General features: G+C 42.8%; 1 protein-coding gene across 13 annotated transcripts in view; it reads left to right on the forward strand.

Annotated features, from left to right (window-relative positions):
- ARHGAP26 (Rho GTPase activating protein 26) overlaps positions 1 to 13812 on the forward strand; it is a 1052546-nt gene that overhangs the window by 938372 nt on the left and 100362 nt on the right. For all 13 annotated transcript variants that reach the window (XM_071210383.1, XM_071210390.1, XM_071210397.1 and 10 more), the window contains one exon: positions 5904 to 6042. In XM_071210383.1, the coding sequence (XP_071066484.1) occupies positions 5904 to 6042 (139 nt within the window). The remainder of the gene's footprint in view (positions 1 to 5903; positions 6043 to 13812) is intronic.

The following is a 13812-nucleotide window of genomic DNA, read 5'->3' on the forward strand; positions in this document are numbered from 1 at the left end:
GTCACACGACCTTTGTTTTTAATGGCATGCGCTGTGTAAGATACTCTACATTAATGTGATACATTGTTGATCTGAACACATGTATTTCTCCCAGTAAACCACAGATAAACCAATATTGCTTGAACTGGGAAGATCCTTTAATTTTACTCAGAGGAGTGTGGAGTTTTGCTATGTTTTAATCTATTCCTCTTCATCAACAAAGATAACAGGAAATAGAATCTTTCTGGAAGTATGGAAAATGTCAACATTCCAGACCATCTAAATATACCCTCAGTTACTAAGTGTAATTGTTTCTTTTTGAGGGGTTTTTAATAAAACTTCCCAAACTCCTTTCCACATTGTTGATTCCTCTGCCAAAATGCTGATATCAGACTCCAAGTGTCCTTAAAAAACCTCCCTGTAGCTATGGCTTCTGAATTTGGCTTCTTCAGTTTTACAGTAAATGATCCCTGCTAAGACTTGCCTGACTTTCCAGTGCAAAGGCCCTGGTTTATGGCTTCTGGTGCCCTGAGCAGTCTTCTGCTCCACAGGCTGTCATGAGAAGGAGGAGCAGTGTGGAAACCATGCTCAAGAGTTCTAGTCCTCCACTCCCAGTGCAGACACTCCTCAGATTAAACATCCCACCCCTTTTCATTTGGGCCCCTGATGCTTGCATTTGTGTCTCAAGAAAATGCTCCATCTCTTCTCTTGTAGAAACTTTTCTGTTTTTGCATTGTAATCATTGGAACTCTTGTCACTGATTTATCGTCTCAAAACTACTTTGCAGTTATAGACCAGGAATGTTTCACCATGACCTAATTTTCTTCTCATAAAAATCATAGCACATAATAAAGAGTACACCACACACATTACAGGGAGACTCCTAAATCCTTTTAAATTGCTGGAGCATGTGACAGATGGAAAAGGTTAAAAATATGTATGTGACACGGCTAAGAACAAATTCTGCAAGTGTCAGTGCTCTACCGTATCAAGGTGGTCATGGTGGGGTGGGCTGTGAAATCTGTATGTTGTAGACAACACAAGAAAAGAAGAAAAGCAAATTCTAATATTGCTATAAGCAGTTAAGATTGATTTGTTCCAAAGAGCAATAATTAAATTTATCCTTTTAAATTAAATCCCTGTGTCCCGGCTGCAAATAATTCATTGTTGAGTCTCCAGTTATTTCCCTTCCTGTGCTTTGTATGTCTCCTTTGGGTTCCAAACCCTGTGTTAGGTGCCTTACCTTCATCATCCTCAGTCCGCACCACAGCCCTGGGAGTTTTTACAGGTCAGGCATCTGAAGGTCAGAGTTATGTAACTTGCTTAAGGCCACAGAGCTTGGAAGTGACTAAAACCAGATCTGTCGGACTCCAAAACTTAGAATCTTTCTATTTCGTCCTCTCTTAAATTAACAATAGGTGTAAAGAGCCCCAGTGCTTACGGCCCAGGTGGTCAAGGCACCTAGGCCCAATCCAGCTGTACACGCCTCTCTGATCTGGAACGAGTCAGTTCATCTCAGTGAGTCTTGGTTTCCTCCTCTACAGAGTGACAAGATAATAGTACCTCCCTTATAGGAGCATTGTGAGTAAAAGAATGAGATAATCCAAGTAAATAACTTACCATGTTAAGCACTCAACAAGTTTTGGTTATTTTTATTGTCGATTATACCACCACCTCCTGTCTGCTCTGTGCCAGGTGCTGTCCTAGTTACTATACGTGCATTATCATTTCATCAGTTCTGCCAGGCTGGTATTATATTCCCACTTGCACAAGGGAAACAGACTCAGTGGGGTTAGGGAACTCGCCCAAGATCACACAGGAGTTGAATCCAAGTCTGTTGAGCTCTAAATCCTATTTGCTTTCTACCCGAATGATGGCTTTGAACTCCCTTCTGACATTTTTCATGGTGACGATGGCAAGGTGGTGAGGTGAGTGTAGCTGTAGGTCTTGCCCGCGGAGTGGGCGGCAGAGCCGGCGCGCAGCCTGGGCGTGTCTGACCACAGGGGCCACACCCCTGGACACTGTGCCACGCAGCTTAAGGGCGAATGGTAGCTGGTATTGGGTCTGCTAATTCCACTTTTAGGAAGCTTAATTGGGGGTACTTGGAAGGGTTACCTGGAGGTATATTTTTATGTTTGCGCTCTTATTTCTCAGTAGCTCCAGAAGGTGTATGGTCTTCCTAACTCTTATCTCCAAGGCATTCCTGACTAAGTGAGAATTTGTTTGTAAATTTGGACAGTATTAACAGAGTACTTGGGGGTGCAGAATAAATTCCCTCCCTCCCACCACCACCTTATGCGTTAATTTGGAAAGTCTCCATGAAATGGGTTGATTGTTTCAGCTGCATGGTCCAGCTCCAAAACTCCATTGCTCATAAATTACATGAGCTCACACTTTCACCATCCAGCAGGGTCATTTGTGTACTGCTTCTTCTCAACAGACTAAAGAAAACTTCATTGATTCTCTTGAAATCATTTCTTCCAAACTATATAGGGTTGGATAGCCCACAGAGCTATGAGCTCAGATTCTTATCAAAATTCTAACTTAAGCTAATTTTAGCACAGAGTCCAACTCTTAGCCTGACTAGAAGAAAGTCAGGCAATGAGCAGCCTTTAAACAACTTGCATATGTCCACATTCGGAATGAAACGAACACATTTAATTTGGGGAATGATTTTCCAGACTCCTTAATGAAAGTTTGTCTACTCTGACCCAGTCTAATTTCTGAAGGTGCCCTTGCACCCTGAAAAAAAAAAAAGTAGATAATAGTGAGGATGTTCCTGTGTTTAGCACTTTGCTTTTTGCAGCGTGCTCACTTGCACATTCTTGCATTAGATCGTGAGAAAAGCCTGGTCCTGGCTCACAGCGGAGAGCAGGCCTCCAGGACCTGACTGGAGTGCTTCCCCATGGCAAAAATCATCTTCCCCGAGCTGGTTCTAGTATGCTCTAATTACTTTTCAGTTAGAGAAAACAGCCAATGAGAAGAATGACGTTTTCTCTCATCTCTGCTTCCCTGTCTCTTCCTGCTCTGCTGTGTGTAAGCATTGTTTTGGAGGCAATTTTTCATGCATCTGAGTAAATTTGTGGTCCTTCCCCATGACTTAGTCCTCTCCACTTCTCCAGCATTTAATTTTCTACAGTTCTTAGGAAAGAGCAAATGATCATATTTTTGCTGACTGTTGAAATTTACACACTCACAGACATCCTCTTCATTCTCATGGCAGTTGGGACAGGCTGTCATTTCCTGTCCTTCACTAGGTAAAGAGACAGAATTTGTAGACCAGAGGGCAAGTACAGAGAAATGTGAGAACCAGACCCATGGTTCTTTCAAATGCTCTTACCTCAGTGTTGCTGAAGGCTCTGTACTTAGGGTGAGATGCAGAAGGGCGCTGAAGTGTACCATTATTGTTGAGCTTCTTACTTATGGGTTTGGGGGCACTGGCTTCTATAGAGAAGATGGTCTGGGGAAGATGAGCTGCAGGACTGCTGGCTGAGGTGGTGGCGGGTGCAGGGATTAGAAACTGCAGCCCTGGGAGGGTAGCGCCGACCTTAACTCCTGCTTATCGGTCATCATCCTTCCTATGGGGAGGTGACCCACAGCTTAGAGAGAAATCATGTTTAGCACCCAGACCAATATGGGAGCCGTTTTAACATGATGTTGGTGCCAGCTAGGTTGTCACCTGGGAGCACCTGTGGCTCAGCACTATTTGGGAAGCAAAGGAAAGGTGGGGAGAAGACGTCTTAAAGGCTGCAGTCCTTACGTTTATCAACTACAGCCTTTTTCTTTTCTTCCCATTGCAGACTCAGAAGACATGGGAGACACGTGTGACATGGACAGACTTACTTTTTAGGGATCCTAACTCCTCTGGAACCCAGTTTTGTTTTGTTTTTGTAGCTGGGTTTTTTTTATTGCTTTTGCTTTTAAGTCCTCTTCTCTCCATACCCTCTTACCCCAACCAAACTCAGCTATGTAGTGAATCCGTTGATTTTTTTGAAAAGTGTCAAGCCCCTAGAGAAAATATGATAATGCTGTTTTCAGACAGCTGTGTTTGGGAGCCAGACTGACTTAACCAGCTGGCTGGCATCACTGGGGCCCAAGGAACTGGCAACCCATGGAGAGCAGCTGTTTTGGCTGAAATCCTTTTAATTCTTAGGACTTTGTTTTCTATTTATCAGCCTTTGAGTTCTGCTGTTAAATACACACACAAAGGAGAGAGGACCATGAAAAAGAGTCTGATGTGTCTGGGACCATCCACAGTGAATAAGCCAGCATCTTATTCCTTGTGATTGCTGGGAAAGAGGCTGTCCAGAGGAGGCTAGCATCCATGAGGAAGAGAGGATAAAGAAAGGGCCAGTGAATTTTTATATCTTAATACATTGAGCTGTTCTTCAGTCATTAAGAATCAAGTTGGAAGATTTTTTATTAAGAGGGAAATTTTAGGATGTAATGTTAGACAAAATATGTAAGAAACAAAACTGGGTAAGGAAATAATTTCAACTGTGAAACAAAGTTGTTTTGACATTAAACGAGCTAATTCATCCAAAGCACTTAGCCCAGTGCCTGGCACGGCAGATGGTGAAAATTACCTACTGGGATGCAACTCTCTAACAGTAGGGGCCTGGTTTGCCTCAGTCACGGTTATATCCAGAGGTAGATGTCAAAAGGTCTTTGTTGATTGAATGAATGAGTGCTATTATTTTCTGAATTTTAAAAGGATCTAGAAAAATATATCATGTCTATAATTATGGCGACCAAATTAACCTCTCTGAGCCTCCGTCCTTCACTGTAAAATGGTGAGGGCAGGACCTGTTGCACAGGGTTGCTGAGCCGGGAGTGAGCTGCCTGCACAGCACACTGCATGGTGCCTGGACCTAGCAGCCCACGCGAATGATGGCTCCTGCCATCGTGGTAAACTCTCTGTAGGGTTAGCTATTATGATTTATTCTGCCATACTTTTATCTGGAGAGAAAAATAGATATCATGATTTTGTTTACCAAATTGTTTTTCTCTCTTTTTTTTTTCTAGGAGGTACCAGGGATTGAACCCAGGACCTCATATATGTGAAGCGCATGCTCAACCACTGAGCTACACCTGCTCCACTTCATTGTTTTAGCATGGACTTTTTTTTTTTTAATAAAAGCTTAAAAGAGAAAAACTCAGAGAAAATAAAACTTATATATGCCATTATTATCTCTAAATAATGGAATTTGGAGAACATTTCCATTTTCTTCTGATACTTTTATGCATTTTCCAAATTGTCCATTATATATATGTACTATTTCAAGGATTAACAAAACACCTTTCCCCCTTTCAAACAAGAAGAACACACGTCTTTTTCAACCCCTTTAAAAAGGAGAAAGAAAAAAAAAACCCTTAGCATCAAAGTTAACACAGATGCTAATCTAAGCAAGGTGCTTCCTCTGAGGATACTTGATGAGGATTGGGAGATGGGGCATCTGCTCTGGACTGGTTGGGTTCTTTCTGGAATGTCATTTTAATACATATTTCACAGTCTAAGAAGGTTGTGAAGCAATTACCAAGAACTAGGAAATAGAACCAAAGAGGAAAGGGATTTTGATAATTGGTCCTGGACAAGCATAGTAAAAAACTTTTAAGTACTGTTAACAGACAATGGCTTATATTTAACACAGGTGCTTTCTTTCTTACCTGGAGAGAGCAACATAAAGAAGATCAGTGGTTAGAAATGAGAGTGAATGGTTACCTAACTCTGGGATAAGCTTCCAGAGGAGAATCCCAGTCTGTAGAGATGTAAAATTAAGTCCTGAGTAAATGCTGGTGGTCTGTCCAGATCTTTTCTTGCTGACTCTAAGAAACCTACAAGCTTTTAGTTGTACTGGTTTGGGCCCGTACTTTCTCCCTGATTCATGGAAGCGTGTGACCTCTTTGTGAAATTTTATTTGCAGATATTTAACACCGTTCCTGACCCGCCTATCACCAATGCCCAGCTGCACCTGTCTCGGAAGAAGAGCAGTGACTCCAAGCCCCCATCCTGCAGCGAGAGGCCCCTGACGCTCTTCCACGCCGTGCAGTCAACAGAGAAACGTGAGTCGCGCCGCTCGCTGCCAGCCCGCCGCCTGGCTGCTCCAGGGGACAGCGCTGGCCTCTCTCTGCACGCTGCTGACCCGTGGTGTTTTTGAGGCCTGCGCATCCTTGTGCCCTCCCAGGTCCCGTTGCCAAGTGACCCTGACGAGACAGGAAGCAGTGTTGCTGGGAAGGAAAGGCAGGAGCTGGTGGTCAGGATTCTCTTTCAAGATCTCCTGTTGGCAAACAGATGAGCCTCTTTTCCTCCCGCTACACAAGAAGAGCTCATCTCAGGCCGGGCTTCTTCCCTCCTTTTGTTAGTGGCTCCACAGAACCAGTTTCCTTTACTTTTCTCAGTTTGTAATTAAACGCGTATTACAGTGAGTCATATGGCCCACTAGAATGTGACTGAGAGGGCAGGGCCTGGTTTCACACGCCCTTCTACTCCACCTATCACAGCACCTTAAATAATATTTGAAATTAATTAATGAATTAATCAGAAAAAAGTACCCTCCCCATACCCAAGACCACCACAGTTATAGTCAACCTTTTTTTTTTTTTTTCATCTCATGATTTCTGAGTCATTTGCAGTGATCAGGTACTGGGCCCTAAAATATATAGTCTTGTTGCAGCTTTTGTATCAGAGTTGAGTAGAGTAATAAGAGTTGAGGACTCAAGCTCTGCCTGAAGCCAGCCAGACCTGGGTTCTAATGCCAGGGCCAGCCACTTTCCTTCTCTGAGTCTCATTTTGCTCATCTGTAAAACAGGGATAATAGTGTCCACCTCGTAGGAAAGTTGTGAGGATTAAATGATATGTTCAGTCATCTGGCATGAGGCCTGGAACATGACAAGAACCAATAACTAAGAGCTGCCACTGCTCTGATTGGTAATTATTTAATCACATGCAAATACCAAGGCTGCTTCACTCACGTAGCCTTCACTTACACAATGCCTGCCAGGGGCTGGAAGGACAGACTGAAAAATAGGACCTTGCCCTTAAGGAGCTCAGAGTTGAGTAAGGGAAGCAGACAAGTGGATACATAATTGCCAGCCAGCGTGATAACTGCTCTCTTAGAGACAGGCACTTAAGAGAGTGGGTAGAATGTGAATTCTGGTTCTGCTGCTCAGCCTCAGACTCCTTCTCTATAAAATAGGGAGAATAATAGTTTCTACCTTATTGGGCTGTTGTGAGAATTAAAGTGCTTAAGACAGTGCCTGGTATAGACTAGGTGCTCCATAAATGCTGGGTATTACTACTATTAATATCCATGAGGTACTAAAAGTGCAAAGCAAGGCAGGAATCAGCTTTGCCTCGAAGAGGAGAGTCTCCATATCTAGACTTGCTTCTTTGTCTTTCTTGGTTATAAGAAATGTTTCTTGTTATCCCCCTATCTATCAATAGTGATGGCCTTCCTCATTACAACTCCTGAGCTGCAGCTTCCCTGCCCCTAGAATATCTCTGCACTTACAGGCATCCTAGAACCCAAAACATGGCTGCACCTTGGTGTGTTCAGTGTCATTTAGGTTGTCTGAGATTTTTTGCTTTAATAAGTAGAGCCACTGTTCTCTTCTTCCTTGGACCTAACTCAGCTCATAATTCAGGATCATTTTCTTAAGATACATTACTAGAAGAATTTCTAGGTCAAAGGATACGATTAATGTTTGGGCTTTTGACCATCTGGAATTGGCTTCTCTTCTCACGACAGCCTTGTTCCTCTGAAATGTCTAGCGGCGGTCATCCGCTCCATGGTCTGCACGTGGCCTGAGCCCCTCCGAGTGTCCCAGAGAACACTTGGAACAGGCCTGGCCTCACCCACATCTGCTGAACAAGGCATCGAGTTACCGGGTGATGTGCTTCTCAGGTTTCTAGCAGAGCCTCGGGCACCTAATGTTTTGTACTAAGCAGCGTACAGTGCCGCTAGGGACAGGTCAGACAGTGTCGGTAAATACCTCTGAGTTTAAAATAGTAACTGGTTTGTGGTTAGATTGGAGCAGACACAGCTTGGGAACAGGTCTTCAAGCATACTCTGGGGGTATGTCAGAAAGAGGATGGACATTAGGAGAAAGTCAATTAGATTGTTTCTCAAGATTAATTTTATCATAGGAGGCAAAAGATGAAAGTTAAGGATATGTGAAAGCAGACCTGCCTAAGCTTTGGAACAATCTACCCTGTCTCCGTCTGCAGACAGTGGACAGCATAGAAGACAGGAGACAGTGAAGCAGTATATTTTTTCTTTTACTGTTTGAAATGCTCCGTGGAAGCAAGCCTGAAATCTCCATATGCTCCGATATTTGTGAGGTGCTTAGCTTTCCCCCCTTTCTCAGAGAAGAAACACTTTAATTGAAGAATATTTGGTTTGGAACCATGTCTTATTTCTGGAAACTAGAACATAGCCAAACTGGCATGGAAAGCACCATAGAAGGGGAACATTTAAGCTGTGAGCATGGCTGGACCAGAAGCTGGAAGGTTCTTCCACAACTCATTCCCTCCCAGGTGGCAGTCCAGCCTCCCAGCACTGAATTATCACACACCTTACCCTTTCCTTTGTCTATGGGCAAACATGTAAGAATTTGCTTTTTCAAAAACACTTGGCTGAGTTTGTTCTTCAGAGTTAGGTACAGGTAAAGATTCTGCAAGAAATTTGTAAGGGACAAACTTGTGTATTTCCCCCTAAAGATATTTCCCAGCTTGAGGCCTGTTGACACCGCTCTACTTCCCAAGTTTCAATCATTGTCAGAAGCCTCCGTTCGTTGTTTAGGCTACAGCCACAGAACCCATGCACTGGTGTTCGTTTAATATAGTTCTTCCATTTGATGTTAAACCAACTTCCTTCTTTATGGGCCTCATCCTAATCAGTAAAATCAGTGAAAACATGAGTTTGAAGGTCTTGCTGTATTGTTTCCTAATATACATTAAAATCAATGTGTAACCTCTAAGATAAAAAAAGGTCACTTGCATCCACCTTAAAATCATCTTGTGTCCCATCGGTTTGGGGTCTACAAACCTTATTCTTAATTTCTGACTGACACAGAGCCTTCCTTGTAATTTAAATATACTAACTAAAGTTTCTTTGGCCCCTCAGCTAGAATTAGGTTCAGATACTGCCAGTTGTTTTTTTATATAGTTCACCGTTCATATGTCAATTTCATGCTATGCACTTTGAGTTTGTTGTGACACCTGGACAGGTTTGGTGTGACCTTATCTCCCTTCAGTTCTCGCCTCATAGCAAATACCCTGTTAGGCATCACTCACGTGTGTGCGTGCACACACAACACATACACACTTGTGGATACATACCTCTCCTCTACCTTCAAAGTTGGTTTATGATATTTTGGAAAATCTCATTTCCTCTTATTTCTAAGTCCCATTGTGGCTCTTTTCCTCCTCATTGATGTACTTCCAAATTAATATGGCCTGTGCATTCCATGGTCAGCCTTTCCTCAGTCCCAGGTTGTGATGCTTTAGGAGCCTGCAACTCCTGGAGAAGCTCAATTGTGTGCTTCCTTGAGCCTTTCCAGTTGTGTATATTGTCAGGACAGTTTTCTCCCTTCTCTTTTCTACCTCTCTGCCCAGAGCAGTGGTGGGGCCCCTCCTTGTCTCCGATAGGTGAATCCATACCAGTACTCCTGACCTCAGCTTGTGATTTACCTCTCTCTTCCCAGAGAGGAAGCTCCTGAGATCACCTTGGGAGTTCTGCAGACTCTGTTGTCTGTCTGTACCAGCACGTCAGGCTCATGGAAGAATCCGGCATATTAGTTGATGCCCATAGAAGTGTGTCTTATATGCCAGAAGGAGTTCTTCCTTCTGTGTAGGTAAACCAGTTGTACACCCAGGCGCCTGTATAAAATTCTTCCTCTTTAGTCTGGGTATTCATGGGATCTTCTCAGGTGGCTTTTTCTTCTTCCCTATAGGGAAAGCTCTCTTTATACCATGACAGTGTTCTCTTCCCAGAATGAGGAGCTGGATAGTTTCTTGTGTGCTCTGCTGTGTAGGGATTTAGATCAGTTCCAAGGCAGCATGCAGCTCTTCCTGATACAGTCAGTGGGTGGAAGTGGGCCTAGGAATGAAATGGGAGTAGCCTCTGAGAATAAATTTTTTGTAAAACAGATGAAGGAAATTATTGGAAAATGCAGGATTTAGAAAGTGTCATAGCAACAAATGCAAGTAATTCAGGAAACATTGAATATTTAGTGAGGAGCAGACTTGATATCAAAATTGCCTGTGACTGATCAAGAAATATTTTCTGAAAGGGGAAATCTTAAGAAAGATGAAAGGAAATGAGGGTCACAGGACAAAAGGGTTTTCTGTGATGCTTAACAGAGGTTGCATAGAAGAGAGTCTTTCTATAAGCTGCAGAGGTAGCTCTTGTCTGTGGAACAGAGGAGAGAATTCTGGAAAGACACATTGCCAAATTGAACTTGGGAACATTGAAATTAAATTTTTGTTTATATATATTTAGTATGTATGTTATATAATTTATCAAGTGGGTTCTCATGCAAGGCACTGGCATAGCAACATCTCATTTACTCTTCATAATTACATGCTCCAGGTACAGTACCTGTTTTACAGTTGGAAGAAAAATTTATACTAAATATTGTGCTCAGGGTCACATAGCAAGGAAGTTATAGACTTTAACCCAGTCTGTCTGATCTCAAAGCCTGCACTGTTAACCAGACATTATCCTACCTTCTAGTTTTAACTTTCCATGTAGTTCTAGAGGAGACATGGTTCCCTTAGGGTAGCTTATTTAGCCTAGTCTGTAATCCCAACCTGGTTTCCAAGAGAAATAGTCTCCAATTCCACTTACAAATCATTCCTGGAGTTTAAACTTTCATTAAGCTAGACATCTGCTTATAAAGAAAGAGCTGTGGAGCTGGTATAGAAGAAGTAGATGCATCTGATAAAGAACTTTGAGGCCATACTAAATTTGAGCTTCATTCAATAACAATAATAAACATAAAAGTGATTCCAGTTAACATTTTTGAGCTTTTAACTAATGTGCCAGGCAGTCTGCTAAGCCCATTATTATCTCATCTCTTCTCACAATTGATAATCACTTGAGGTAGGTTCTCATTTTCCACATTTCACAGACAAGTATACTGAGACTAGAGAAGTTAAGCCGTCACACAACTGAAAATGGCAAAGGAGGGATTTGTGCCCAGGTGGTCTTCCTTCCCCAGGCCATGTTGTCTCCAAAGGGGTAACTTTGTTGGTTCTTGAGCCACAGAAGTGAAAGCCTTGCAAGTATGAGTTAGAGAAACAATGAAAGCCAACTGTCCTGGCTCCCAGGGCTGTCTTGGGGGCAGCTGAACCACAGTGAATGATTCCTCATCACGTACACTGGAGGCAGCCACATGACAACCTCCCTTCCAAATCGAGCACTGACTGTGCGGGGAGAGAGAGCAGAGTACATTCATGTGTTGGTCCTGATAGGCTGGGCCAAGCAGTCATTCTCATTTGTCTCAAAACAGATGGGACAGGGTTTTCAGCTGTGCTGCCAGATGAATGGTAGCAAAGGAGATTACCGTTTACTCTCCAGGTTTCCACACAGATACATCATATGGCAGAAAATGGACTCGTTTATTGAGATGAAAGGTCCTGATATAGAAGCTATACTTTCTCTGGACAACTGTATAAGAAAGAGCCAAAAATATTGGAGGGAACCAACAACAAGGTCTTGTGCCTTTGAAATTCCTTCCAAGTGGTTGCACAGGGACATTTATTCCATGTTTTGTCCCAAAATTTTAATAGTAATATGAAGATGCTGAGGTGCATTTCTTGGAATAGTAGTTCTTAGACCTGAGTGTGCATTGAAATCATCTAGGGAGCTGTTAAAATTACAGATGCCTGGTCTCCACCCTGAGACGTTCAGACTAGGAGGTCTTCGCTGGGGCCCAGACATGTGTATTTCTAACAAGCTCCCTCATGATGCTGGTGCTAACTAAAGTTAGAGAGGGACTAGCTTAGCAAGGTGAGAACAGTCAAGGTCTCCTGGCTTCTGTCATTACCAGAGGAGATTCTCATTGATTCTGTCAGGGTCTGGGGCAGCCTGGCATGGAATTTGAAAGTGTGAGCTCTACAGGCGACTGCTTTGTTTAAATGCCATCCCCATCGTCTACTGGCACTGAGACTGGAATGAGCTGCTTTTCTTTGCTCCGCCTCTATTTTCTTATTTGTAAAGTTGATCAGTACTAGTACCTTCCTTAGAGAGTAATTACCATGATTAAGTGAGCCAGTTCATGTCAAGTGCTTGACACTGGGCCTAGAACATAGTAAACACCTAATTAATGTTAGCTATGAATATGGTGATTATCATCAGGCCACGGTTTTACTTTACAATTGACAGTGAAAATATTCCTCCTCTGGAGTCTGCAGGTTCCAAAGGAGAGGCCCATCCATGGGGGTAAGGCAGTCACCTAGCCCCAGTGAGAACCTCTCTGATGCTTGAGGGCTAGTACATGAGCAGCCTGGGATAAGCTATGCAATGTCAGAGGGGGTGGGGATGGAAATAGATTCTTGAGGTTTTTTTTACATGGATCATGTTAACTAGCTACTGGAATTATAGCTCTGATTAATTCTTTTAGTTCAGTTCATTCATCCTGGGCCCTCTCCCTGACAGGCCCAGTGAGAGGTTGAGAATTTAGCTTATGTACTTGTCATGTGTATCTTCCTTGTTGGAAAATAACTGGGAATTCATACCAGTCAAAGGCTTACGTAATGCATTCTCCAAGCAGTCAAAGCTGCAGCATGTGCCTTTTCTCAGGTGACCTCTGCAGATCCTGGGTGCTCTGGACATACCTGTTTGCTTTTGCAGACGATGTGTTTATCCACATGGATTCCTGTTGTCACATGAGCCCCAGAAGGTGTAGTGTGGCCCTTGGCTTAATTACTGTGGTTACCCTGTATCACTGAAAACTGAAGAGTTGCTTGGCCATTAAAAAGTGATGTTGCAGAAAGCTAATGGCAGGAAAAGGTCCAAGATCACTAAATGAAAAAAAAAACGTATTACTGTCCCATGTCTATGGCATTCTTATTAAGTGAACAAAAGCAGGCAACTGAACAGTAGATGTAATCCTGCTTTATTAAAAGAAAAAAGTATATATTTCTGTACATAGAAAAATGACTAAAAGGGTATATACCAAAACATACTACTGGAGGGTGGATCATATATTTGTGTGTGAGTGTATATGCTTTTCTGTATTGGATAGGAATGCATATTTATTTTGTACTGACCTATTTTTAAGTTATTAAAACAATCCTCGGGAAGCAAATGTTGCTCAAGCAGTCGGGTCCTGGGTTTGGTTCCCGGTGCCTCCTCAAGAAGATGAGCAAGATAATGAGTTGACACTATGGGCTGGTACAGCTAGCTGATGCAACAAGATGATGCCATGAGGAGACACAACAAGCAGGGAGCAGAGGTGGCTCAAGTGATTGGGCACCTCTCTCCCACATGGGAGGTCCCGGGTTCAGTTCCCAGTGCCTCCTAAAAAGAAGTTGAGTAGACAAAGAGAGCACACAATGAAGAGATACAGAGAGCAAAGAGCAAGCCCAAATGACAAGGGAGAGGGAGAGAAATAAATCTTTCAAAAACAAGCAAAAAAAAAAACCACCAAAACAGTCCTCCTTAATTACATATTTACTATCTCAAACCCATTTCAGAAACCATCATGGTATAAAATAAGTAAATACATCATTTTCTTCCTCCTAATGAGTAATCGAGCCAGCAATCTGTATGTGGACCCCATCAGATATGGGGAGATCATAGGTTAAAGGAAGAGTGCCTCTACTAA

Source organism: Dasypus novemcinctus, chromosome 2 (assembly GCF_030445035.2).
Source record: "Dasypus novemcinctus isolate mDasNov1 chromosome 2, mDasNov1.1.hap2, whole genome shotgun sequence".
Lineage (NCBI taxonomy): Eukaryota > Metazoa > Chordata > Mammalia > Cingulata > Dasypodidae > Dasypus > Dasypus novemcinctus.